Genomic DNA, 24,789 nt, shown 5'->3' with positions numbered 1-24,789 from the left:
AGGATTGAATTAAAAACACAAAAAGGAAGGATCCTCATTTCCCTGAGAGCCACTTCAGGGTGTGGAACCCCCCCAAGCTCCCAAGGTCAAGGGGAGAAGCCAACAGGGAAAATCCCCCCGGCTCCCAGAGCACCTCTCAGTGCCTGTCCCTTGAACTCAGCGTGTGCTAATTGGGCTGCTGCATAATTAATGGCACTAAACACTAGATGGAAACACCATCCTGCCCATCAGCCCAGCACAGACTGGTTTCAAAATCACTTGGGATCTTGGGATGGGACCAAATCGGAGCCACGTGGCTGAGCCCAGAGGTGCCTTTGGATCCCCCCATCCCATGGGAACAGGGTCGTGCCAGGGCCTTTTTAATCCCTCAAATCCCACTCTGGGAATTGTGTCCCTGCCTTCAGTTCCCCATAAGAAGCCTCAATTCCAGCAGCTCCAGGTTCCCAAGGGCTGCCACCACTGTCTGGTGCCCCCAGCACTGCCCTGAGGGACAGCCTCATCCCAAAGGAATTTTGGGGTGCCCTGGCTCCCCACTCTGTTCTTGTGCTCCCTAACCCAGGTGCAGCCACAGAATCCCAGGATCCCTGAGGTTGGAAAATCCCTGTGGGATCATTGCCTGATCCCCACCCTGAGCACTCAGTGCCACCTCCAGGGATGGGCGTTCCAAACCCCCCTGGGCAGCCCCTTCCAGCCCTTTCCATGAGGAAATTCCTGCTGGTGTCCAACCTGAGCCTCCTGAGGTACAGACCAAGGTGATGTCCCCTTACCCTGTCACTGTGGGAGCAAAGCCTGACACCACTACCTGCTCCACACCAGGGATTTGATCAGAGCCTTAAAACCACTCCAGACCCTCCTGTCCTCCAACACAACCCCTCCAGGTGCTCCATCCCTGCCTTATCCACCAGGCCCTCGCTGTGGCAACGAAGTCCAACCTCACCACCTGCACCTCACCAGGGATTGATCAGAGCCCCAAAACTGCTTCAGAACCTCCTTTCCTCCAACACAACCCCCACAGATGTTCCATCCCTACCTTATCCACCAGCCCCTCGCAGTGGGAGCAAAGCCTGACCCCATCAGGGATCTGTGCAGAGCCCCAGAACCCCTCCAGACCCCCAAACCCCCTCCAGATCCCCCGTTCCTCCAACACAACCCCTCCAGATCCCCCGTTCCTCCAACACAACCCCTCCAGATCCCCCGTTCCTCCAACACAACCCCTCCAGACCCCCCTTTCCTCCAACACAACCGCTCCAAGGCGCCCCATCCCTACCTTATCCACCAGCCCCTCGCCATCCTCAGCCAGCAGGTAGACAGCCCCTCCCTCGGCCAGCAGGATGGCCGTGTCCGTGGTGGACGAGGACCTGGGCCTGCCCTGGTGCTGATGCAGGATGGCCGTGAGGCCGCTGTCCTGGGGGGCCTTGCGGCCCAGGTGGGGGCTGCCCTTCTGCGGCTCCAGCGAGCCGCTCTTGGCGCGGCGGCCGGCGCCGTGCAGGCTGGTGCCGCGCTTGATGGAGGGCCGCGAGCGGATCTGCTGCAGCACGCGGTTGAAGGCCGTGGGCCGGGCGGGCAGGTCGTGCAGGGACACGGCGTAGGACACGCGGTGCATCTCCGGGGAACGCTCCTTCTCGTCCGGGGACTCGTGGTCGGAGGCGCCGTGGGGCGCGGATGAGGCGGCGGCCGGCGGCGGCCCCGGCGTTGCCGGCTCCTGAGAGCTCTGCTGGTCGCGCTCCCGCGAGCGCCGGCGGCTGTGGAAGAGGTGCTTGAGGCCGTGGCTGAACATGGAGCCCTCGGAGAGCTGCTGGATTTTCTGTGGGGAAAGAGAGGGAAATGAGGGTGTTAATTGAGGCGTTAGTTGAGGGAATGGAGGCTGTTAATTGAGGGTGTTCATTGAGGGAATGGGGCCTGTTAATTGAGGGAATGGGTGCTGTTAATTTAGGGAATGGGTGCTGTTAATTGAGGGTGTTCATTGAGGGAATGGGTGCTGTTAATTGAGGGTGTTCATTGAGGGAATGGGTGCTGTTAATCAAGGGAATGGGTCCTGTTAATTTAGGGAATGGGTGCTGTTAATTGAGGGTGTTCATTGAGGGAATGGGGCCTGTTAATTGAGGGTGTTCATTGAGGGAATGGGGCCTGTTAATTGAGGGAATGGGTGCTGTTAATTTAGGGAATGGGTGCTGTTAATTGAGGGTGTTCATTGAGGGAATGGGTGCTGTTAATCAAGGGAATGGGTGCTGTTAATTAATTGAGGGAATTGGCACTGTTAATTGAGGGAATGGGTGCTGTTAATCAAGGGAATGGGTGCTGTTTGTTAATTGAGGGAATGGGCGCTGTTAATTTAATTAATTAAGGGAATGGGCACTGTTAATTGAGGGAATGGGTGCTGTTAATTGAGGGTGTTCATTGAGGGAATGGGTGCTGTTAATCAAGGGAATGGGTGCTGTTAATTAATTGAGGGAATTGGCGCTGTTAATTGAGGGAATGGGTGCTGTTAATTTAGAGTATTAATTGAAGGAATGGGTGCTGTTAACTGAGGGTGTTCATTGAGGGAATGGGTGCTGTTAATCAAGGGAATGGGTGCTGTTTGTTAATTGAGGGAATTGGCGCTGTTAATTTAATTAATTAAGGGAATGGGCACTGTTAATTGAGGGAATGGGTGCTGTTAATTGAGGGTGTTCATTGAGGGAATGGGTGCTGTTAATTGAGGGAATGGATGGTATTTGTTAATTGAGGGAATGGGTGCTGTTAATTAATTAAGGGAATGGGCGCTATTAATCGAGGGAATGGGTGCTGTTAATTAATTGAGGGAATAGGTGCTGTCAATTGAGGGAATGGGTGCTGTTAATTGAGGGTGTTAATTGAGGGAATGGGTAAATATTGGAAATATTAAGCATTAGTACTTGGAAATACTAAATATTAATGGAGGTATTGGAAATACTAAGAATTAGTGGAATTATCAGAAATACTAAATACTAGTATTTGGAAAGATGAGATTTTACTGGAAATACTAACTTGGAAATACTAAGTATTAGTGGAACTATTGGAAATACTAAATATTACTATTTGGAAATACTAAATATTAATGGAAATACTAAGTAGTAGTGGCCTCAGCCATGGACCAAGAGCCACACAAGCTCCAGCAAGGATCAGGGCTTTTTTCTCTGTGACATTTTCCATGGGCCAGCCTGTCCTGGCTCCTGGGGATGAACCAGCCCTGTGCCACCAAACCCAGTCCAAACTGGGCTTATAAATATAAAACTATTATTATTAAGTATATAATAATATATATTCAAATATTTAAAATAGATAATATATAATATAAAAATATACAATAATACAAAATAAGATATATTATATACAATTATATAAAAATAATATATAATAATATAATATATAGTAATATATAAAAATATAGTAACGATTTATATAATATATAAATATACAATAATATAAAATAAGATATCTTATATAAAATTATATAAAATAATATATATTATAATATATAGTAATATATAAAAATATAGTTACAATTTATATAATATATAAATAATATATATAATATATAAATACAAACTGGGCAGCCACTGGTTTCCAGCAGGAGATGGGGACATGTGGCTGCCCTGAGCATTCCCAGCCCTCCCTTCCCAGGGGCTGCATCCCACATTCCCAGGAAACAATCCCAGGGACTCAGGGTGGCAGCTGGCCACAGGGAAATCATGAATATGGATGGTGGAACAGCTCCTGCTCCTGATTACAGCCAGGGCAGCCTGGCCAGGGTTCTGGAAATCCAGGGTTCCACTGGAACCTGGCCAGGGTTCTTCCCTGCAGCCACTGGAAAGCTGGGATTCCACTGGAATCTCACCAGGATTCTATTGGAACACCCAGATTTGAGGCCAGGGTTCTACTGGAAATTCGGGGTTCCACTGGAAATCCAGGATTCCATTGGAACACCCAGATTTAAGGCCAGAGCTCCACTGGAAATTTGGGGTTCCCCTGGAAATCCGGGGTTCCCTGCAGCCACTGGAAATCTGGGGTTCTGCTGGAACCTGGCCAGGGTTCTTCCCTGCAGCCCCTGGAAATCCAGGATTCCATTGGAACACCCAGATTTGAGGCCAGGGTCCCACTGGAAATCCAGGGTTCTCTGCAGGCACTGGAAATTCAGGGTTCCATTGGAAATTCGGGGTTCCACTGGAACACCCAGATTTGAGGCCAGGGCTCCACTGGAAATTCGGGGTTCCCTGCAGCCCCTGGAATTTCAGGGTTCCACTGGAAATTTGGGGTTCCACTGGAAATCCAGGGTTCCCTGCAGCCCCTGGAAATCCAGGATTCCATTGGAACACCCAGATTTGAGGCCAGGGCTCCACTGGAAATCCAGGGTTGCCTGCAGCCACTGGAAATCCGGGGTTCCACTGGAACACCCAGATTTGAGGTCAGGGTTCCCTGCAGTCACTGGAATTCTGGGGTTCCACTGGAACACCCAGGTTTGCACCCCAGGAAATTCTGGCCCCGTGCTCTTCACATCCCCTGCGTGAGGAGAATCGGGGAGCAGCAACTTCCAGCATTTCCAGATTCCAGCATTTCCAAATCCCAGATTCCAGCATTTCCCAAGGGCTCAGAGCATCCTCAGAGTCCCAGTGGCACAAAGTCGGGATTTTGGGAAAGCTGAGATGTTCCAGACTGGACCTCCAGGAGCTGCAGGCAGAGGAGGAGCTCAGGGCCATACAGAACAGGCTCCTTCCCCTAAAAATCCCAGACAAACCCAAACCCAGCACACCTGGAGGAACCAGCAAAGGGATCCTGTGTCCCCAAACTCTGCAGGAAAAGCTTTTCACCCTTCCCTGAGCCACTCACAACACAAATCTCCATCCTTTGAGGCTCTTCCTAGGAAATATATAATAAATCTCCGGTGCTGAATCGCTTCTTGGGGAAATAACAATTTAAATTTTATTCTATTTATAGAGTCTCTATGGAAACAGAGGCAGCATTTGAGAGGTAAGAGCTCCAAACCCCCAGATTCCTCCCATGGAGGGCACGGCCAGAGCTGCACAAGGTCCAGGTGAAAAGAAAACCCCAACTCCCCTAAAGCCTTCAGGCAAATTATTTATGAAATGGACTTCCCAATCTTGAATGATCTTCTGCAGAAATAAACAATTTCAGTTCTCATTTCACTTTTTTTTTTTAAAATAAATAAATTTAGTTCTGCTGGTGAATTTGCCTGAGCTGAACATCTTTAATATTATTTCTGTGAAAGTTCTTATACAAAATACTGACTAAGTTAAATGATTAGTCGTGTCCAATTACTTAAATTGCTTTCTTTCTTTAGAAAATTTATTAGAAATCATTACAAAGTGGCACTTTGAATTTCTTTTCAGCCAGAGCTGCACAAGGTCAGAGTGAAAAGAAACAACCAACTCCCTTCCCCAGGGAGATGAAAACAAACTAAAAGTGGAGCTGGCAGGAAAGATTTTGGGAGCCAGATGCCCTCAGGGCTTCTCGATCCAACAGCTCCAACTGAGCAAAATTCACCTTTTCAGATAAATCCCCTCAGGCCCTTTCCAAGTTTTTCCTGAAAGAGCTGAAAGAGGCTTTCATGGGCTGGGCAGGCACGGGATCTGCATGGAAAAAAACCAAATTTGCATGGAAAAAAAAATAAAAATAAAAAAATGAGGGAAGCAAGAAGGGATCCCAGTTGTGTTTGTCCGGGCTGGAACCCACTGAATTCCAGCTCTGGGTTTGCTCTCAGGAGCTGTGAGTGCTGGCCACAAACAAGCTCTGTTTTCTCATGTTTTCCCAGGGTATTCCTGCACTTCCAGAGCAGAGGCATTTTCCTGGCACAGAGCACTCAGGGCTCAGAGCAGAGGCTATTTTGGAACAGCCACTGCTTACTAACCCCAGCAATGGACACAGATTCATTTCTCAGCGTTGACAGCTGTAAAATACTGGGCTGAACCCAAAAATATCTTTATTTCTTTGGACTTTCACATCAGCACAGCCAGGCTCTGCTGCTTGGTGGTGGGGACTCCTTTTTATGGACTTCAAAGCCCCTGCTCCAAAGCTGGAAAAATCCCATTTTAGCCCAAATCAGGACATCTTGCAGGCAAACTGGGACTCGGAGGACGGTTTTGTTTGGACTCTTTGGCAGTGCCCTTGCCATGCCAGGCTCTCCAGGGTGGTTTTCCTGCTGCTGCCACCCAGCCTGAACCCTCCCAGCTCCTCTCTGAGCCATTCCCTGACATCCAAACCCCTTCCTCAGCTTGCACACGGACGCACAAGGAGAGGATCTGGTTGCCACGACCTCCCAGCACGGCCCCAAGCTGAGAAATCCTGCTCAATTGTTAGGATTATTAATTATTTATTCATCCCCAGCCCGCCCAGAGGCTCCAGCCAAGGCTCTGCAGCTCTTTGGAACATTTGCACAAACATGGGGGGAAGTTTCATCCCTTCCCACCCCATCCCATTTTACATTTTAGGGCACAGGGGAAAGTCTCATCCCTTCCCATCCCATCCCATTCTATATTTTAGGGCACAGGGGGAAGCCTCATCCCTTCCCACCCCATCCAATTCCAGATTTCAAGTCTCATCCCTTCCTACCCCATCCTAAAATATTCCATAGTTTAGGTCATGGGGGGAAGTCTCATCCCTTCCCAGCCCATCCCATTCCAGATTTTAGGGCACAAGGGGAAGTTTAATCCATTCCCACCCCATTCCAGATTTTAAATCTCATCCCTTCCTACCCCATCCTAAAATATTCCATAGTTTAGGTCATGGGGGGAAGTCTCATCCCTTCCCAGCCCATCCTATTCCAGATTTTAGGGCACAAGGGGAAGTTTAATCCATTCCCACCCCATTCCAGATTTTAAATCTCATCCCTTCCCATCCCATCCTAAAATATTCCATATTTTAGGGCATGAGGGAAAGTCTCACCCCTTCCCATCCCATTCCAGATTTTAAATCTCATCCCTTTCCACCCCATCTCATTCCATAGTTTAGGGCACAGGGGGAAGTTTAATCCCTTCCCACCCCATCCCATTCCAGATTTTAGGCATGGGGGGAAGCCTCATCTCTTCCCACCCCATCCCATTCCAGATTTTAAGTCTCATCCCTTCCCATCCTATTCTATATTTTAAGTCTCATCCCATCCCATCCCATCCCATCCCATCCCATCCCATCCCATTCCAGATTTTAAATCTCATCCCTTTCCACCCCATCCCATTCCAGATTTTAAGTCTCATCCCTTCCCATCCTATTCTATATTTTAAGTCTCATCCCATCCCATCCCATCCCATCCCATCCCATCCCATCCCATCCCATCCCATTCCAGATTTTAAGTCTCATCCCTTCCCATCCTATTCCATATTTTAAGTCTCCTCCCTTCCCATCCCATCCCAGATTTTAGGGCACAGGGGGGAGGCCACAGCCCCCAAACAGCAGCAGGATCCCAGCAGATCCTGCTCACCCCCTTTTGGGTTTTCCAGCCCTGCTGCTGCTGCTTTTCCAGCCGATTCTCCTCTGGCAGGAGGAGCTGTCCCCAAGGGGTGACAACCGGCCCAGCCCAGCCCCTTTTCCCGCAGCATCCCAAGCTCCCGCTGCCACAAACGCCAAGGAAAACGTCTGGATGTTCCCAAATGGCAAATGCAGCACTCCCCCACAGCCTGCTGCTCCTCCGGGGACAGCTGAGAGCAGCAGCAGCAGCAGCAGCAGCATGTGACAAACGTGACTCATCCTGGGCAGGGCACCGGAGTGACAGCGACAGCCCAGAGCTCCCGGGAGTGACAGCCCAGAGCTCCCGGGAGAGCTCCGGGAATATCGGGAATAATGGGAATAATGGGATGTGTGCCCAGGTGCGGGGATAGCAGGGAATGCATTTCCCAGGTGTGGGAATGCTCTGGGAATAGCAGGGAATTCACTGCCCAGGTGTGGGAATGCTCTGGGATAACAGAATTCACTGCCCAGGTGTGGGAATGTGCTGGGAATAGCAGGAAATTCAATGTGTATGTGTGAAAATGCTCTGGGAATAATGGAATTCACTGCCCAGGTGTGGGAATGTGCTGGGAATAGCAGGGAATTCAATGTTCAGGTGTGGGAATGCTTTGGGATAATGGAATTCACTGCCCAGGTGTGGGAATGCTCTGGAAATAACAGAATTCACTGCCCAGGTGTGAGGAATAGGGGGGAATTCACTGCTCAAGAGTGGGGATGCTCTGGGAATAAATAGCAGGAAATTCAATGTCTATGTGTGAAAATGCTCTGGGAATAACAGAATTCACTGCCCAGGTATGGGAATGCTCTGGGAATAATGGGATGAACTGTCCAGGTGTGGGAATGTGCTGGGAATAATGGAATTCACTGCCCAGGTGTGGGAATGCTCTGGGGAAAATGGAATTCACTGCCCAGGTGTGGGGATAGCAGGGAATTCACTGCTCAGGTGTGGGAAAGCTCTGGGGATACCAGGGATCCAGGGAAATCCAACAGAGAGCCAGGGAAAACAGAAATCCAGGGAAAATGGAGAGCCAGGGGAAACACATCCAGGGAAAACCCTTGGCTCAGGAGCAGTGGCAGTTTCGGATGCAGGGTTTTGGATGGATCCCATCACTCCTGAAGAAATCGCTGGCACCCAGGGATTCCCGAGCACAGCTGTCACACACCAGCTCTGCTCCTTGCCAGAACTTCTTTTTTTCCCCTCCTTTTCCCCAAGGGTGTCAGCAGAGGAGCCAGAGCCAGGGCTGGGAAGGGAGAGCTGCCATGGATCTGCTGGAGTTCAGGGCTGGCGGTGACAGCAGGCAGGCTGCTGCTTCCAGGGTGCCACCTCAAATCCATCTCAAGAGTTTACTCTGATCCATCATCATCCACGGGGGCAGGAATCTCTGATCCTGCCCCATCCATGGGGACAGGACAGGGACAGGAATCTCTGATCCTTCCCCATCTCTCTGATCCTTCCCCATCCATGGGGGCGGGAATCTCTGATCCTTAATCATCCCCAGGGACAGGAAAGGAACCGGAATCTCTGATCCTGCTCCATCCATGGGGACAGGAATCTCTGATCCTGTCCCATGCACAGGGACAGGAATCTCTGATCCTTCATCATCCATGGGGACAGGAAAGGGACAGGAATCTCTGATCCTTCATCATCCATGGGGACAGGACAGGGACAGGAATCTCTGATCCTGCCCCATCCATGGGGACAGGAATCTCTGATCCTGTCCCATCCACAGGGACAGGAATCTCTGATCCTGCCCAATTCCCAGGGACAGGAATCTGAATTTGGGGCAGAACCAGCTTGAACCCACCCCACCAGCAGCTCCACAGGAGGTTCGGGGCAGGAAAACTCAGATCTATTAATTAATTATTTATTAATTTATTACCTGGTGGTGGCCGTGGCACAATGCCTGGCACACTGTGGCAGCTGTGGGCAGCGGCCAGCCCCAGCTTTGCCTGAGTTCTGCCCAGTTTGAGGATTTATTTTAATTAATTGCTGCATTAAAGGTGAGCACTGGCAGCAGACCTGCAGGAAGGGAGCACAGGCAGCTCGATAAAATCAATGGGGTTTATTTGGCCTCGGATGCTGCTGCTGGGGGAGGCTGTGGAGCTCCAGCTGCGGGTGGGATGTGCCAGCCCTGGAATGTTTGGGGCGGTGGGCACGGCCATGGGAAGCTGCAGCTCCTTTGGGCCAACATTCCCACCCCTTTCTGAGCCTCTGTGCCCCAGGTGGGATGGAGAAAGGACAGGGAAAAACACCTTGGATGTGCCAAGCATGGCCCTGAGCTCCACATCCTCGTGGATCATGGAATTAGGGAGTCAGAAAATCATGGAATGGTTTGGCTGGGAAGAGACCTTAAACCTCATCCAGTTCCAGGGGTGGGCAGGGACACCTCCTATTGTCCCTGCTGCTCCAAACTCATCCAGCCTGGCCTTGGACACTGCCAGGGATCCAGGGACAGCCACAGATTCTCTGGGATGCCCCGTGCCACCCTTCCATCCCACAGATGTGCCCGGCCCTGGCTCCTCCAGCTGTTTTTGGGGCAGCAGCAGCAAAGCCAGCACAGCCTCAGGAGCTGCTGGGCCACCAAGGGAAGGCCCCAGGTGCCACCTCCAGCAGCCAGGGGGCTCCTGGTGCTCAAAGCAGCCGAGTTTTCCTCTGGGAACAGGGATTTGATCTCCTGGCTGAGCCTGGCAGTGCCATCATGACCTTGACCCCGCCGGTGACACCGTCAGGGCTGCCACGCCGAGGGGCTCCATCCCGCATCCCACATTTCCCACTTTTTTTTTTCCCCAGAGCTTTTTGAAAGCACCACCGTGGGGGGCACCCGCTCTGCCCTCTGATCCCAGCCTGCCCACGGCATTCCCACGCCTGCACACCCCGAGTTCCACGCTGGGAATTCACCAATAAAACCCCGCTGAGCCGCCGGGGGTCGGAGCTGCTTTTTTCCCCCCAAAGCCAGGGGAATTCCGTGCTGGATTCCAGCGGGATCCCGGCTCCGGGATGGGCTCTGTGCCTCCCGCAGCGCTGCAGTGCCCGGGGTTTGTTTTTTGTTTTCCTCCTCCTCCTCCTCCTCCTCCTCCGGCCCCGCGGGCCCGGCAGGAGCAGCCTCGGGGCCATTTCCACATTCCCACATTTCCACACCGTCACTCCCGGTGCCGCAGCCCCGGAGCCTCCTGGATCCTACCGAAGCATCCCCCCCACGGATCCTCCTGGATATTCCCGGATCCTCCCCCCCCAGATCCCCCCGGATCCTCCCGGAGCATCTCCCCCCATATCCCCTCAGATTCTCCCGGAGCATCTGCCCCAGATCCTCCTGGATCCTACCAGAGCATCCCTCTCATATCCCCCCAGATCATCCTGGAGTATCCCCCCCATATCCCCCCGGATCATCCTGGATATTCCCAGAGCATCCCCCCCATGTTCCTCCAGATCCTCCCGGAGCATCCCCCCTGGATATTCCCAGAGCATTCCCCCCCCAGATCCTCCTGGTTCCTCCCGGAGCATCCCCTCGGATTCTCCTGGAAGATCCCCCGGATCTTCCCCCCATATCCCACCGGAGCATCCCCCCCATATTCCCCCGGATCCTCCCGGATTATTCCCCCCGGATCATCCCCCCAACTCCTGGCAGGGATTTCCTGGGATCTGCAGAGGGGCAGCCCCCAACGCCCGGGATTTCTTCATCCCAGCAGAATCCCAATCCCAGGAGTGTCCCCACTGCAGGACCAGCCCCATCCCGGGACCAGCCCCATCCCGACCCCAGGAGCAGCCGCATTCCAGGAGGATCCTATCCCAGCAATTCCCCATCCCAGCAGTGTCTGCATCCCTGGAGCATCCTCATCCAGCAGGATCCCCAGAACAGGGATGGGGCATCCTAATCCCAGTAGGATCTCTGCTGATAGGACCATCCTCATCCCAGGAGCACCCCAATCCTGGAGCACCCTGTTCCCAGGGTTACCCCAATCCAGGAGCACCCCAGTCCAGGGGTACCCTGTCCCGGGAGCACCCCATTCCCAGGATCATCCCTATCCAGGAGCACCCCAATTGAGGAGCACCCCAATCCAGAAGCATCCCAATCCAGGGGTCTCATCCCTCTGGAGCACCCCATTTCCAGGATCATCCCCATCCCAGGAGCACGCCAATCCAGGGGTACCCTGCCCCGGGAACACCCCATTCCCAGGATTATCCCCATTCCCAGGATTATCCCCATTCCCAGGGTTCCCCCAATCCCGGAGCCGTCCCGCATCCTCCAAGGTCACACCTGTAGGACCGAGGGGATGGTGGCACCGCCGAGCTCCATCGCTCCGGTGACCCCGCTGGGTTCTCCCCACCACGGCCACCACCGGGACCCCCCTCCCACCGATCCTCCGGGATTTTCCCGTCCCCCGTGTCCCACCGGGGCGCTCCCGCCGCTCACCTTCAGGTCGGGGGGCTTGGAGCGCGGCGGCGCCGGGACAGCGCCCGCCTCGGGGGCCGCCGCCGCCTCGCCGGCCTTGCCCTCCATCATGCCGTGACCGGGCGACTCCCCCGCGGCGCCGGGATCCTCCTCGGGCTGCTGCAGCTCGTCCGAGCGGCACCGCTTCATCCCGGGGGCGCCGTGCCCGCGCCGCGCGGGGGGCGCCTACGGCCGCAGCGGTGCCGGCGGCGGGCGGCGCCCCGGCGGCCGCTGCGGGGCCCGCGGGCTGCGCGGCCCCGGCCCGCCCGCCCCGCCGAGCCCGGGCCGGGCGGCGGCTCCGCGCCGCGGCGGCTCCGCGCCCGCCGCCGGCACCGGCATCGCCGCCGCCGCCGCGACTGATGGGCAGCGCCGCCGGCCAATGGCGATGTGAGAGAGGAGGTGCCTCGCGCGGTGATTGGTGGAGCGTGCTCGGTGGGAGGTGCTGGCGGGAGGAATTGACCAATGAAGGCGCGTGGAGGGCGGGGCCGCCGCTGGTGATTCGCGGAGGCGGAGCGGAGCTGGAGAGGGGCGCGCCGCCTCCTGCCGAGCCGCTCCGCGCAGCGCGGGATGGGGGAACAGCAGGCGGCGTCTGAGCTCCCCCTTTTGCTTCCCCGGTTTAAATACATCATTTCATGGTCGTTCTCGTTTTTTGGAGATTTTTTGCTCGTCCCCCGCGGGAGTGCGCAGAGGCCGCGGAGAGAGGTCGGCGGCCGCCCTTCTAGAGACTACAAATTCCAGGAGGCTTTGCGGCAAAACGGACTACAATTCCCGGCGTTCCCTCGCGGGCCGGGAAAATGAACTTCATTTGGGCGTAAATAAACTACATCTCCCAGCGTGCCTCGCGCGCAGGGTGCGCCCGGCCTCCTCCCCCTTTGCCCTGCGGCGCGCCGACAAACGTTCCGCGCACACGCAGCGCGGCCGGTGGAGGCGCTTCCCCTCGGGAGAAGGCGGCGGCCGCGGGGGTCGGGGCGGCGGGCGGGGCGGGGGGTGGGGGGGGTCGGGAAGAGAGGAAATCCTCGGGGAGGTTCCTCCCCGAACATCGGCAGCCTGGCAGGGCCCGAGAGCTGCCCGCGGTGGGGAGGGGATAGCGGGGCGGACCCGGAGGACATGGAGGGCGAGGAGGCCCCGTCATGGCGGGGTCCCGGCGGGGCCGTGCGGGAGCTCTGCCGCTCCTTCGGCCACTACAACCGGCACCTGGCGCGGCTGCAGCACAACCTGCGAGAGACCAAGAGGTTCTTCCGCGACGTCAAGTTCTCCCAGGGACATCCCTTCGCCTCGGCGCCTGCCGGTGACGGCCCCCGCTCCGCCTGGGATGGGGATGGGGGTCCCGGGGACGGCGGTGAGAGAGGGCCGGGGGCGGGCGGGGTGCGAGGGTGAGGGGTCTGGGGGGGTAAAGGGGGAACCTCTGCGGGTCAGAGGTCTCTGGGGGGCTTGTCAGGGTTCCGGTGAGGAGTGAAGTGTCCGGCTTGGGGGAGCTGTCATGGGGGTTACCGGGCTGGGCGTGCCTGGAGGATGGGAGAGGCTTTGTGGCTGTCATTTAAGATGGGTATAAGGACAATGTTCTTCTCCCAGAGGGTGCTGGGCACTGCCCAGGCTCCCCAGGGAATGGGCACAGCTCCAGGAGCGTTTGGACAGCGCTCCAGGGATGCTCAGGGTGGGATTTTGGGGGGTCTGTGCAGGGCCAGGAGCTGCACCCACCATCCCTGTGGGTCCCTTCCATGGATTTACGATGGGGACCCTCTGCCCCTGACCCCCACCTGCAGCTCCAGCCCTGCAGGGTGGGGAGGGGGTTCAGAAGAGGCAGCACAACCAGGGGCTGGCATTCCCTGTTTGTCCCTGAATTCCCTGGGAATTGTGGCCTCACTGGGGGCTCTCTGCTCAGGGAATGAGGGGCTGGCATTCCCTGTTTGTCCCGGAGTTCCTGGGAATTGTGGCCTCACTGGGGCCTCTCTGCTCAGGGAATGTGGGGCTGGCATTCCCTGTTTGTCCTGGAATTCCCTGGGAATTGTGGCCTCACTGGGGGCTCTCTGCTCAGCTGCTGCTGTTGACAAACAGAGCTGAGGGTGGCACCTCTGCTGCCACGGGCAGGACTTGGTGTTTCCATGAGACTGTCTCGTGAGTGGGGCTCAGTGTGGGGTGAAAGGTCCATAAAGGTCTTCTTCATTCATCCCCAAAAGGCTCCTGAGTCATCTCTCGTGGCCCCTTGTCTGGGATCCTTGTCTGGGATCCTTGTCTGGGATTCTTGTCCAGGATTCTTGTCCAGGATTTTTGGACTGCTCATCTTTGCAGTCCAAATCCTGGTTTCACGTTCACGTGTTGAGTTTTTCTGTCTGTGTCTAAAAAAATAATTGGTTTTGGGCTGATTTAGGGTTTGTTTTCCCTTTGTGCGACTGTGGAGTTGTGGTTGGAAAGGTTTTGGGAGCACCTCAGGATTTTGGGGAGTGGCTGCTGCCCCTCTCACCAGGCTGGGTGGGGAAGGAGATTTTGGGAAGGGGCAGAGCCAGGTGAGCCTGTGATGTTTGGAATTTGGGATCGTTGTGCCTGGAGAAGAGAAGGATTTGGGGTGATCTGATGAGAAAAATGGAATATTTCCAATATTTCCAAGGGATGGAGTGCCAGCAAACAGGGAATGGCACTGCCAGAGGGGATTTTGGGAATAAATCCTTCCCTGGGAGGATGGGGAGGGGCTGGGATGGAATTCCCAGAGGAGCTGTGGCTGCTCCATCCCTAGGAGTGTCCCAGGCCAGGTTGGATAAAATGGAAAAAAGCAGAAAAACTGGATCAAATGCTTGGAGCTTCCATAGATCCCATAAATGCGAGCTGAGGCTGTTCTGCCGAGCTCTGGGTGGATTTGGAGAAGAGTCCTGGTGAGAGGCGCCCTTGTTCCGTGGTGGACAGGCCTCCTTTGATCCCGGGAATTCATGGGATGTGTGGATGTGTGGATGTGTGCCCCGGGGCTGCCCCGAGCGCCGGTCACATGGCCCGGGCCCGGAAGGGGCTGGGATGGGGCAGGGATGGAACCAGGGTGGAGCTGGGATGGAGCAGGGATAGGAATGGGGCCGCCATGGGGCTGGGATTGAACCAGGGTGGGGCAGGGATAGGGATGGAGCAGGGATGGAACCGGGATGGGGCTGGGATGGAGCAGGGATGGAACCAGGGTGGAGCTGGGATGGAGCAGGGATAGGAATGGGGCCGCCATGGGGCTGGGATTGAACCAGGGTGGAGCAGGGATAGGAATGGAGCAGGGATGGATCCGGGATGGGGCTGGGATGGAGCAGGGATAGGAATGGGGCTGCCATCGGGCTGGGATGGAACCAGGGTGGGGCAGGGATAGGGATGGATCAGGGATGAAGCTGGGGTGGAATTAGGATGGGGCAGGGATGGAGCTGGGGTGGAACCAGGGTGGAGCTGGGATGGAGCAGGGATAGGAATGGGGCCGCCATGGGGCTGGGATTGAACCGGGGTGGGGCAGGGATAGGAATGGGGCCGCGATGGGGCTGGGATGGAGCTGGGGTGGAATTGGGATGGGGCCGGGATGGAGCTGGGGTGGGGCAGGGATGGAGCTGGGGTGGAATTGGGATGGGGCTGGGATGGAGCAGGGGTGGAATTGGGATGGGGCAGGGATGGAGCTGAGGTGGAACCAGAGTGGAGCTGCGATAGAGCAGGGATAGGGATGGGGCCAGATGGAGCCAGGATGGGGCTGGGATTAAACCAGGGTGGGGCAGGGATGGAATTGGGATAGAGCAGGGATGGAGCTGGGATGGGGCCAGGATTGAATTGGGATGGGATTGGGATGGGGCTGGGGTGGAATTCGGATGGAACCAGGGTGGGGCCAGGATGGAGCAGGGATGGAATTGGGATAGGGATGGGGCTGGGATGGAATTGGGATGGGGCTGGAATGGGGCCAGGGTGGAGCTGGGATTGAATTGGGTTGGGTCAGGATGGAGCCAGGATAGGGGTAGGGCAGGAGTGGAACCAGGGTGGAGCAGGGATGGAGCCGAGATGGAGCTGAGATGAAATTGGGATAGAGCCTGGATAGGGCAGAGATGGAGCTGGGATGGAGCTGGGATGGAGCTGGGATGGAGCTGAGATGAAATTGGGATAGAGCCTGGATAGGGCAGGGATGGAGCTGGGATGGAGCCAAGATGGAGCTGAGATGAAATTGGGACAGAGCCTGGATAGGGCAGAGATGGAGCTGGGATGGAGCTGGGATGGAGCTCCAGCCCCTGGCACTGCCCAGGAATGTGGCTGCATCCCTCAAAAGTGGGAAGTTCTGATGCCACTTTTTGTTGAGTCCCTTCCCCCCTGGATCTGTGTCTGTGCTGATCACAGGGAACGTGTTTTAACCTCAGATCCTGGAGAAAAGATGGATGTGGCAGGATGTTAGAAGTTCTGATCCAGCTTTTTGTTGGGTCCCTCCCACCTTGGATCTGTGTCTGTGCTGATCATGGGGTGTGGAATCATGGGAAAGGTGTTTTAACCCTGGATCCTGGAGAAAAAAATGGATTTGGGAGGACCTTGGGAAGGGTGTTTCAACCACAAATCCTGGAGGATTTGGCAGGACTTTGGAGCAGTTTCCCAGTAGCCAAAGGAGCTCCAAGAAGGCTGGAAAGGGAAATTTTCACCTGGAAAGGGGAATGAGGAAAGGTTGAGATGGGATATAGGAAGAAATTCCTCTCTGTGAGGGTGAGGAGGGGCTGGGATGGAATTCCCAGAGAATTCGTGGCTGTTCCATCCCTGGGAGTGTCCAAAGCCAGCCTGGAGCATCCTGGGGTACTGAAGGTGTCCCTGAATGGCAGAGAAACAGGAGGAGCCTTAAGGTCCAACCCAAACCATCCCAGCATTCTCCATCCATATAAATAATCCTTCAATAATTTAATTTAAGCTGCTGTATCCCAATGATTTTTGGAGATATTTTTGCTGAATTTAAGAATCCATCAATTCCAAGGAGATATTTTGGGAGATATTTTTGCTGGATTTAAGGATCCATTCCTTCCTGGAGGGAGGAGAGGGAGCTCTGCTGCCTCTGAGGCCTCAGCAGAGAAAGGGCTCTGCCTCTGCAGCCCTCCCTGAATTGCTTTTTTCATGCTCCAGAGCCTGAATCCCAGGACAAGATCCAAGCAATGTCCCCAGATCAAAGCCATCCTACAGACGAAGGCTCAAATGTGCAATTTGTGGGATTTTCCCCAGATCTTTATCTTTTGTGTGCTCCTGGTCAGCTTCCAGCCCTCTGGTCACTTGATGTGGCTCTTGAAAGGCTTGTTTGGAAAACAATCCCAAAAATCACATTTAAGGAGCGATTTCTCCCTTCAACCATTCCCAAACTCGGGAATTGGGGCTCAGAATTGGGGTTTTGTGGGGCAGGGGTGCAGTGCTGAGCCCCAAATAGGCTTTTTCCTTAGTTTTGGGGTGGAAAAACTCCTCCAAAATCCTGAAAGATTTGAGGGGAAGGCAAACCTTGGGCAGGATTTTAAAGGAGCTTTAAACCAATCTAAAACTACACAGAGTGCTCCAAATTTGGCTGATTTTAATTAAACTGGAGTGATTAAGCTGTCAGAGTGAGGAGAGGGATGTGTTGTAGGATTCTTTAACGGGGTTTGGAGTGTGAGGAGGATCCTGTGGAGGGGAAGATCTTGTTTTCCTCACAATTCAGGCTACCAGAACATGACTCATGAAAAAAAAAAAAAATAATTTTAACAGCAAATTTTAAACAGAATTTTTAACCCTGTAAAATCCATTCCAGTATCAGAACAATCCCGGTGCTTTGTACCTCTCAAATGGGGCATTTTTTTAGGGCCTGGTGGTTCCATTTCCCATTTAATTTCATTCCTGGGATTTTTGTGTTCCTGATGAGGGATTTGTTTGTGTTTTTGGGGCTGTCAGAGTCATTCTGTGCTGTGCACGAGGGTAATGCTGAATTTAGCTCTTGCCCAAGCTGCATTTAGGATTAAAAAAACCCCAAAAAAACAGAAAACAGGAGCTAAACTCAGCCCTGAGCTTGAATTAGCACAGCCAGGTGATGGTTGTGGGGTGTGAGGGCCATTTGTGGGGTGTGAGGGCCATTTGTGGGGTGTGAGGGAGGTTTGTAGGGTCTGAGGGCCGTTTGTGGACTCTGAGGGCCATTTGTGGGGTGTGAGGGAGGTTTGTGGGCTCTGAGGGAGGTTTGTGGGGTTTGAGGGTTGTTTGTGAGGTCTGAGGGAGGTTTGTGGGATTTGAGCAATGTTTGTAGGGTCTGAGGGCCATTTGTGGGCTCTGAAGGCGATTTGTGGGGTCTGAGGGAGGTTTGTGGGGTGTGAGGGCCATTTGTGGACTCTGAGGGCACTTTGTGGGGTCTGTGGGAGGTTTGTGGGGTCTGAGGGAGGTTTGTGGGGTGTGAGGGCCATTTGTGGACTCTGAGGGCACTTTGTGGGGTCTGTGGGAGGTTTGTGGGCTCTGAGGGCCATTTGTGGGGCCTGAGTGACGTTTGTGGGGCCTGAGTGACGTTTGTGGGGCCTGAGTGACGTTTGTGGGGCCTGAGTGACGTTTGTAGGATTTGAGTGACATTTGTAGGGTGTGAGGGCCGTTTGTGGGCTCTGAGGGCAGTCTCTGGGGTCTCTGGGAGGTTTGTGGGATGTGAGCTACATTTGTGGGCTCTGAGGGAGGGTTGTGGGTCTGAGGGAGCCTTGTGGGCTCTGGGGGAACCTTGTGGGGTTTGAGGCTGTTCCGGAACCTTCTGGCTGGCAGCAAAGTGCCTTCCCTGGGGCTCATCCCTTCCCAGGCTGCTGGGATTCTGTGCTCCTGTAATGATCCTGAATTAATTCTTGTCCTGCAGTTGGCACAGCAGGAACTCCCCTATCAGCAGCTCGGGGTGTTCCCCCGGCTGTGGGGCTGCACTGCCCCATTTTTAGGGCCAAACCCCTGATCCCTGTCCCATTTCAGGCCCCATTTTTAGGGCCAAACCCTGATCCCTGTTTCAGGCCCCATTTTTAGGGCTGCATCCCTGATCCCTGTCCTGTTGCAGACCCCAGCCCCTGATCCCAGTCCCATTTCAGGCCCCATTTTTAGGGCCAAACCTCTGATCCCTGTCCCCGTTTCAGGCCCCATTTTTAGGTCCAGGCCCTGATCTCTGTTTCAGGCCCCATTTTTAGGGCTAAAGCCCTGACCTCTGTCCCATTTCAGGCCCCATTTTTAGGGCCAAACCCTGATCCCTGTCCTGTTGCAGACCCAAGCTCCTGATCCCAGTCCCATTTCAGGCCCCATTTTTAGGGCTGTACCCCTGATCCCTGTCCTGTTTCAGGCTCCATTTTTAGGGCCAAACCCCTGATCCCTGTCCCATTTCAGGCCCCATTTTTAGGGCTGCACCCCTGACCCCTGTCCCCGTTTCAGGCCCCATTTTTAGGGCTGTACCCCTGATCCCTGTCCCATTTCAGGCCCCATTTTTAGGGCTGTACCCCTGACCCCTGTCCCGTTGCAGGCCCCAGCCCGGTGTCGTTCCCCCAGCACGAGGAGGAGCAGCTGCAGCGCTCGGTGAGCTGGAGGCCCTGCCTGCTGATCCTGGGCCAGAACTGCCGCGCCAAGGGCCGCCTGCTCAACACCCTGCTGGGCCAGGAGCTGCTGCCCACCCCTGGCACTGCCACCAAGGAGCTGCTGCCCGGAGCTGCCACCCAGGAATTGCTGCCTGGGGCTGGCACTGCCACCAAGGAGCTGCTGCCTGCTGCTGAGGCTGGCACCAAGGAGCTGCTGCCCGGTGCTGACACTGCAGAGCTGCTTTCCATCCCTGGGCCTGGCACTGTCACCGAAGAGCTGCTTTCCACCCCTGGGACTGTCACCAAGGAGCTGCTGCCCACCCCCAGTGCTGGCATGGGCACTGAGGAGCTGCTGCCCACCCCTGGGACTGGCACCGAGGAGCTGCTGCCCATTGCTGAGGCTGCCACTGAGGAACTGCTGCGCATGGCTGGCACCGAGGAGCTGCTGCCCACCCCTGGGACTGGCACAGGCACTGAGGAGCTGCTGCCCAGGGCTGGCACTGAGGAGCTGCTGCCCACCCCTATGGCTGGCACCGAGGAGCTGCTGCCCACCCCTGGGGCTGGCACAGGCACCGAGGAGCTGCTGCCCACCCCTGGGGCTGGCACAGGCACCAAGCAGCGCTGCCGGCGCCGCCGGGTGCGCTTCACGCACGGGGCGCGGCCGCGGCTGAGCCTGGCACTGCCCGGGCAGTTTGAGCTGGTGCAGGCGCTGGTGGCACACAGCGGGCACTGGGACACCATCCCCGAGCAGGACCTGCAGGTGCCAGGGGACGCCGAGGATCCCGCACAGAGGGTGGCAGAGCTGGAGGTGGTGCTGCCCTGCGCGCTGCTCAAGGTCAGGGTGGCACCGTGCCCGGCACTGCCGCCGTGCCTGGGGAGCCTGGGGTGGCACTGCCACTGTCCCTGGGGAGCCTCGGGTGGCACTGCCATTGTCCCTGGGGAGCCTGAGGTGGCACTGCCACTGTCCCTGGGGAGCTTGGGGTGGCACTGCCACTGTCCCTGGGGAGCCTGGGATGGCACTGCCACTGTCCCTGGCATGTGGGGAGCTTGGGGTGGCACTGCCACTGTCCCTGGGGAGCTTGGGGTGGCACTGCCACTGTCCCTGGCATCTAGGACGTGACATTTACAGCCCTGATAAATTAATTCCCAAATTGTCCCTGCCCTGGTTTGTAGGGAGTTCGGGGTGGCACTGCCACTATCGCTGGTCTGTGGGTAGCTTGTGGTGGCACTGCCACTGTCCCTGCCCTGGTCCATGGGGAGTTTGGGGTGGCATTGCCACAGCCCTATTCAATAAATTCCCCTACTGGCTCTTTCCTGAGACACTTGTCCTAAGTGTTGTCCTAAAATTCCAAGGCATTTGGTCCAAAATAAGGAATTTGGAGTTAGGGATCAGCCTTGTCCTAGACTGGGCTAAAACTCCAAGGATTTGGTCCAAAATGAGGAATTTGGAGTTAGGGATCAGCCTTGCTGAGATCTGCTTTGAAGAGTTCCAGGTTTTTTGCTGTGTGAACGACTCCCAGAACATTTCTACATGGAAAAAACCTCTCCACACCTCCTCTTTTTTTCTTTTTCCCAGGAAGTGGACATCGTGGTGGCTCCATGCCGAGGCTTCCAGTCAGCTGAGTCCACCCTGGCCGAGTTTGTGAACCAGGTGCTGCCCGTTGTCACCTTCGCCATCAGCGAGCCCCAGCTGTCCCCATCGGACCAGGCGGAACTTCGGGAAATCAAACAAAAATTCTCCCTCCCCATCTTCTTCCTGCGAATCCCCGAGGCCGGCAGCGAGCTGAGCTCTCCCAAAAACCCCCCCAAGGACAACAAATCCCCTCTGCACCTGCAGCTGCTGGATCTGGAATACCTGAGCCCCTCCAGCCCCTGCGGCTGCGGCGTTCCCGGCTCCTCCATGCTGGTGGAGCAGCTGGAGAAGCTGAGGCTGCTGAGCTCCTTCTCCAGGCAGGTGCTGCAGCAGCACCTGGTGGAGGCAGCCACGAGGCTGAGCGAGGTCCACGGGCGCTGCCTCAACATCTTCATCAACCAGGCCTTCGACATGCAGAGGGACCTGCAGATCACCCCCAAGAGGTTGGAGTACACGCGCAGGAAGGAGAACGAGCTCTACGAGTCGCTGATGGGCATCGCCAACCGCAAGCAGGAGGAGATGAAGGAGATGATCGTGGACACCCTGGGCAATATGAAGGAGGAGCTGCTGGAGGATGCTGCCAGCATGGAGTTCAGAGGTGGGAGCCAGCTGGAGGGTTTGGGGGTGGTTGGTGGGGAGGGAGGTGGGAAGAAAGGCAAAATTGGCACAGGAGTTTGGTGGGGTTGCAACCTGCAATTCCTGCATGGTCACAGAGCCCTAAATAAGGATGAGAATCAGGGGTCAGGCAGATCCTGACCATGATAATTCCATGGATTCAGTGAGACTCCAACCTGCAATTCCTGCATGGTCACAGAGCCCTAAACATCAATCAAAAGCTGGGATCAAGCAGATCATGACCACAGTAATGGATGGATTCAGTGTGGTCACAGAGCCCTAAATAAGGATGAGAATCAGGGGTCAGGCAGATCCTGACCATGATAATTCCATGCATTCAGTGAGACTCCAACCTGCAATTCCTGCATGGTCACAGAGCCCTAAACACAAATCAAAATCCAGGGATCAGGCAGATCCTGACCACAATAATTGATGGATTCAGTGGGATTCCAACCTGTAATTCCTTGATGGTCATGGAACCCCAAACATGAGTGCAAATCTGGGATGAGGCAGATCCTGACCACAATAATTCCATGAATTCAGTGAGACTCCAACCTCCAATTGCCTGGTGGTCCCAGAATGCTGAACATGAATCAAAATCTGGAATCAGGCAGATCCTGACCATGAAAATTCCATGAATTCAGCAAGACTCCACCCTGTAATTCTCTGATGATCCCAGAACCCCAAACAACAATGAAAATCAGGGATCAGGCAGATCCTGACCACAATAATTAATGGATTCAGTGGGATTTCAACTTGCAATTCCCAGATGGTCCTAGAACCCCTAAAGATGGATCAAAATCAGGGATCAGGCAGATCCTGACCACAATAATTAATGGATTCAGTGGGATTCCAACCTGTAATTCCTGGATGGTCACAGAACCCCAAACATGAGTACAAATCTGGGATGAGGCAGATCCTGACCACAATAATTCCATTAATTCAGTGAGACTCCAACCTGCAATTCCTGGATGGTCCCAGAACCCTAAACACAAATCAAAATCTGGGATCAGGCAGATCCTGACCATGATAATTCCATGAATTCAGTGGGATTCCAACCTGCAATTCCTTGATGGTCACAGAACCCTAAACACAAATCAAAATCTGGGATCAAGCAGATCCTGACCCACAATAATTCCAGGAATTCAGTGAGACTCCAACCTGCAATTCCCGGATGGTCCCAGAACCTCAAACATGGATGAAAATCAGGGATCAGGCAATATCCATTTTTTGGTAGGATCTGTTGAATGAAGTGATAGTGATCTTGGATAAAATAATTGTGGATGAAATAGTCAAAATCTTGGATAAAGTCATTAATAATCTTGGAAAAAATAATTATTATAATCTTGGATAAAATAATGATAATAATCTTGGATAAAATAATGATAATAATATTGAATAAAATAATGATAGTAATCTTGGAAAAAATAATTATGATAATAATGGATAAAATGGTCATAATTGTAAATAAAAGAATGGTGATAATATTAGATGAAATAATGACGATAATATTGGATAAAATAATGATAATATTGGATAAAATAATAGTTATCTTGGATAAAATTATAACAATCTTGGAGAAAATTATCATAATTTTGGAGAAAATTATCATAGTAATCTTGGAGAAAATGATAATAAATCTTACAATAATAATCAATAATCTTGAATAAAATTATCATAATCTTGTCTAAAACAATAATAATGCAATTCTGGCATCATTGGGAAGACCATTATTTTAAAACACCCTTAGGATCAGCATGTGCTCCTCAGAGCACCCCTCAGGACTGCTCTCCCAACAATCCCAGGTGATTTTCCCTCCCTTTCCCTGCAGACATCATCATTCCCGAGAGCGGCGAGCCCGTCAGCTCCAAGGACATCAAGCGCTGCATCCAGCAGATCCAGGAGCTGATCATCTCCAGGCTGAACCAGGCTGTGGCCAACAAACTGATCAGCTCCGTGGATTACCTGAGGGAGAGCTTCGTGGGCACCCTGGAGCGCTGCCTCAAGAGCCTGGAGGAGTCCTGGGAGGGCTCCGTGCACCCGCCCCGGGGGCTGGAGAAACCCCGCGAGGGAGCCGTGCACATCACCAGCAACTATCTCAAACAGGTCTGGGATGGCTGGGGTTTGGGGTGCTGGAACTGCCATGGGCCTGGATTTGGGTGAAATAGTCAGATTATGGCTATGAGATGATTCATAGTAAATCAATTATCTTATAAATCTGTATAAATAATTAAATTATGGCCATAAAAACACCCTGGAGAGACCCCGGGATGGATCCATGCACATCACCAGCAACTGTCTCAAACAGGTCTGGAATGGCTGGGGATTGGGGTGCTGGAACTGCCATGGGCCTGAATTTGGGTGAAATAGTCAGATTATGGCCATAAAACACACATGAGGTAATCAATTAGCTCCCAAATCTGTATAAAATAATCAAATTATTGCCATGAAACCACCTAAAAACTCTGGAGAAACCCCGCGAGGGAGCCGTGCACATCACCAGCAACTGTCTCAGACAGGTGGGGATTGGGATGTCTCAGACAGGTGGGGATTGGGATGCTGGAACTGCCATGGGCCTCAGTTTGGGTGAAATGGTCAGATTATGGCCATAAAACACACATGAGATAATCAATACATGAGATAATCAATTAGCTCCCAAATCTGTATAAAATTACCAAATTATTGCCATAAAACCACCTAAAAACTCTGGAGAAACCCCGGGATGGATCCATGCACATCACCAGCAACTGTCTCAGACAAGTCTGGAATGGAGATGGAATGGCTGGGGATTGGGGTGCTGCAACTGCCATGGGCCTGAATTTGGGTGAAATAGTCAGATTATGGCCATAAAACACACATGAGGTAATCAATTAGCTCCCAAATCTGTATAAAATAATCAAATTATTGCCATGAAACCACCTAAAAACTCTGGAGAAACCCTGCGAGGGAGCTGTGCACATCACCAGCAACTGTCTCAGACAGGTGGGGATTGGGGTGCTGGAACTGCCATGGGCCTGAATTTGGGTGAAATAGTTAAATTAGAACATTAAAACACATGTGAGATAATACAGTAAATCAATTAGCTCCCAAATTTGTATAAATAATCAAATTACGGCCTAAAAACATCCAT

At 53.9% G+C, this 24,789-nt stretch overlaps 2 protein-coding genes across 2 annotated transcripts in view; one reads left to right on the top strand and one right to left on the bottom strand.

Annotated features, from left to right (window-relative positions):
• The window catches only part of TMCC2 (transmembrane and coiled-coil domain family 2), a 31,849-nt gene extending 19,690 nt beyond the window's left edge, over nucleotides 1–12,159 (bottom strand). Inside the window, exons 1-2 of the mRNA XM_054648828.2 lie at nucleotides 11,889–12,159; nucleotides 1,268–1,804 (exon numbers count right to left, since the gene is read on the bottom strand). Coding sequence (XP_054504803.2) covers nucleotides 1,268–1,804; nucleotides 11,889–12,056 — 705 coding nt within the window. The 5' untranslated portion in view covers nucleotides 12,057–12,159. The remainder of the gene's footprint in view (nucleotides 1–1,267; nucleotides 1,805–11,888) is intronic.
• A 734-nt stretch (nucleotides 12,160–12,893) lies between these two features.
• The window catches only part of DSTYK (dual serine/threonine and tyrosine protein kinase), a 23,189-nt gene continuing 11,293 nt past the window's right edge, over nucleotides 12,894–24,789 (top strand). Inside the window, exons 1-4 of the mRNA XM_054648751.2 lie at nucleotides 12,894–13,245; nucleotides 19,360–20,246; nucleotides 20,988–21,642; nucleotides 23,491–23,765. Coding sequence (XP_054504726.2) covers nucleotides 13,014–13,245; nucleotides 19,360–20,246; nucleotides 20,988–21,642; nucleotides 23,491–23,765 — 2,049 coding nt within the window. The 5' untranslated portion in view covers nucleotides 12,894–13,013. The remainder of the gene's footprint in view (nucleotides 13,246–19,359; nucleotides 20,247–20,987; nucleotides 21,643–23,490; nucleotides 23,766–24,789) is intronic.

The sequence above is a fragment of the Agelaius phoeniceus genome, chromosome 25, assembly GCF_051311805.1.
Source record: "Agelaius phoeniceus isolate bAgePho1 chromosome 25, bAgePho1.hap1, whole genome shotgun sequence".
NCBI classification, from domain to species: domain Eukaryota; kingdom Metazoa; phylum Chordata; class Aves; order Passeriformes; family Icteridae; genus Agelaius; species Agelaius phoeniceus.
This window is presented reverse-complemented; position numbering and strand designations above follow the sequence as displayed.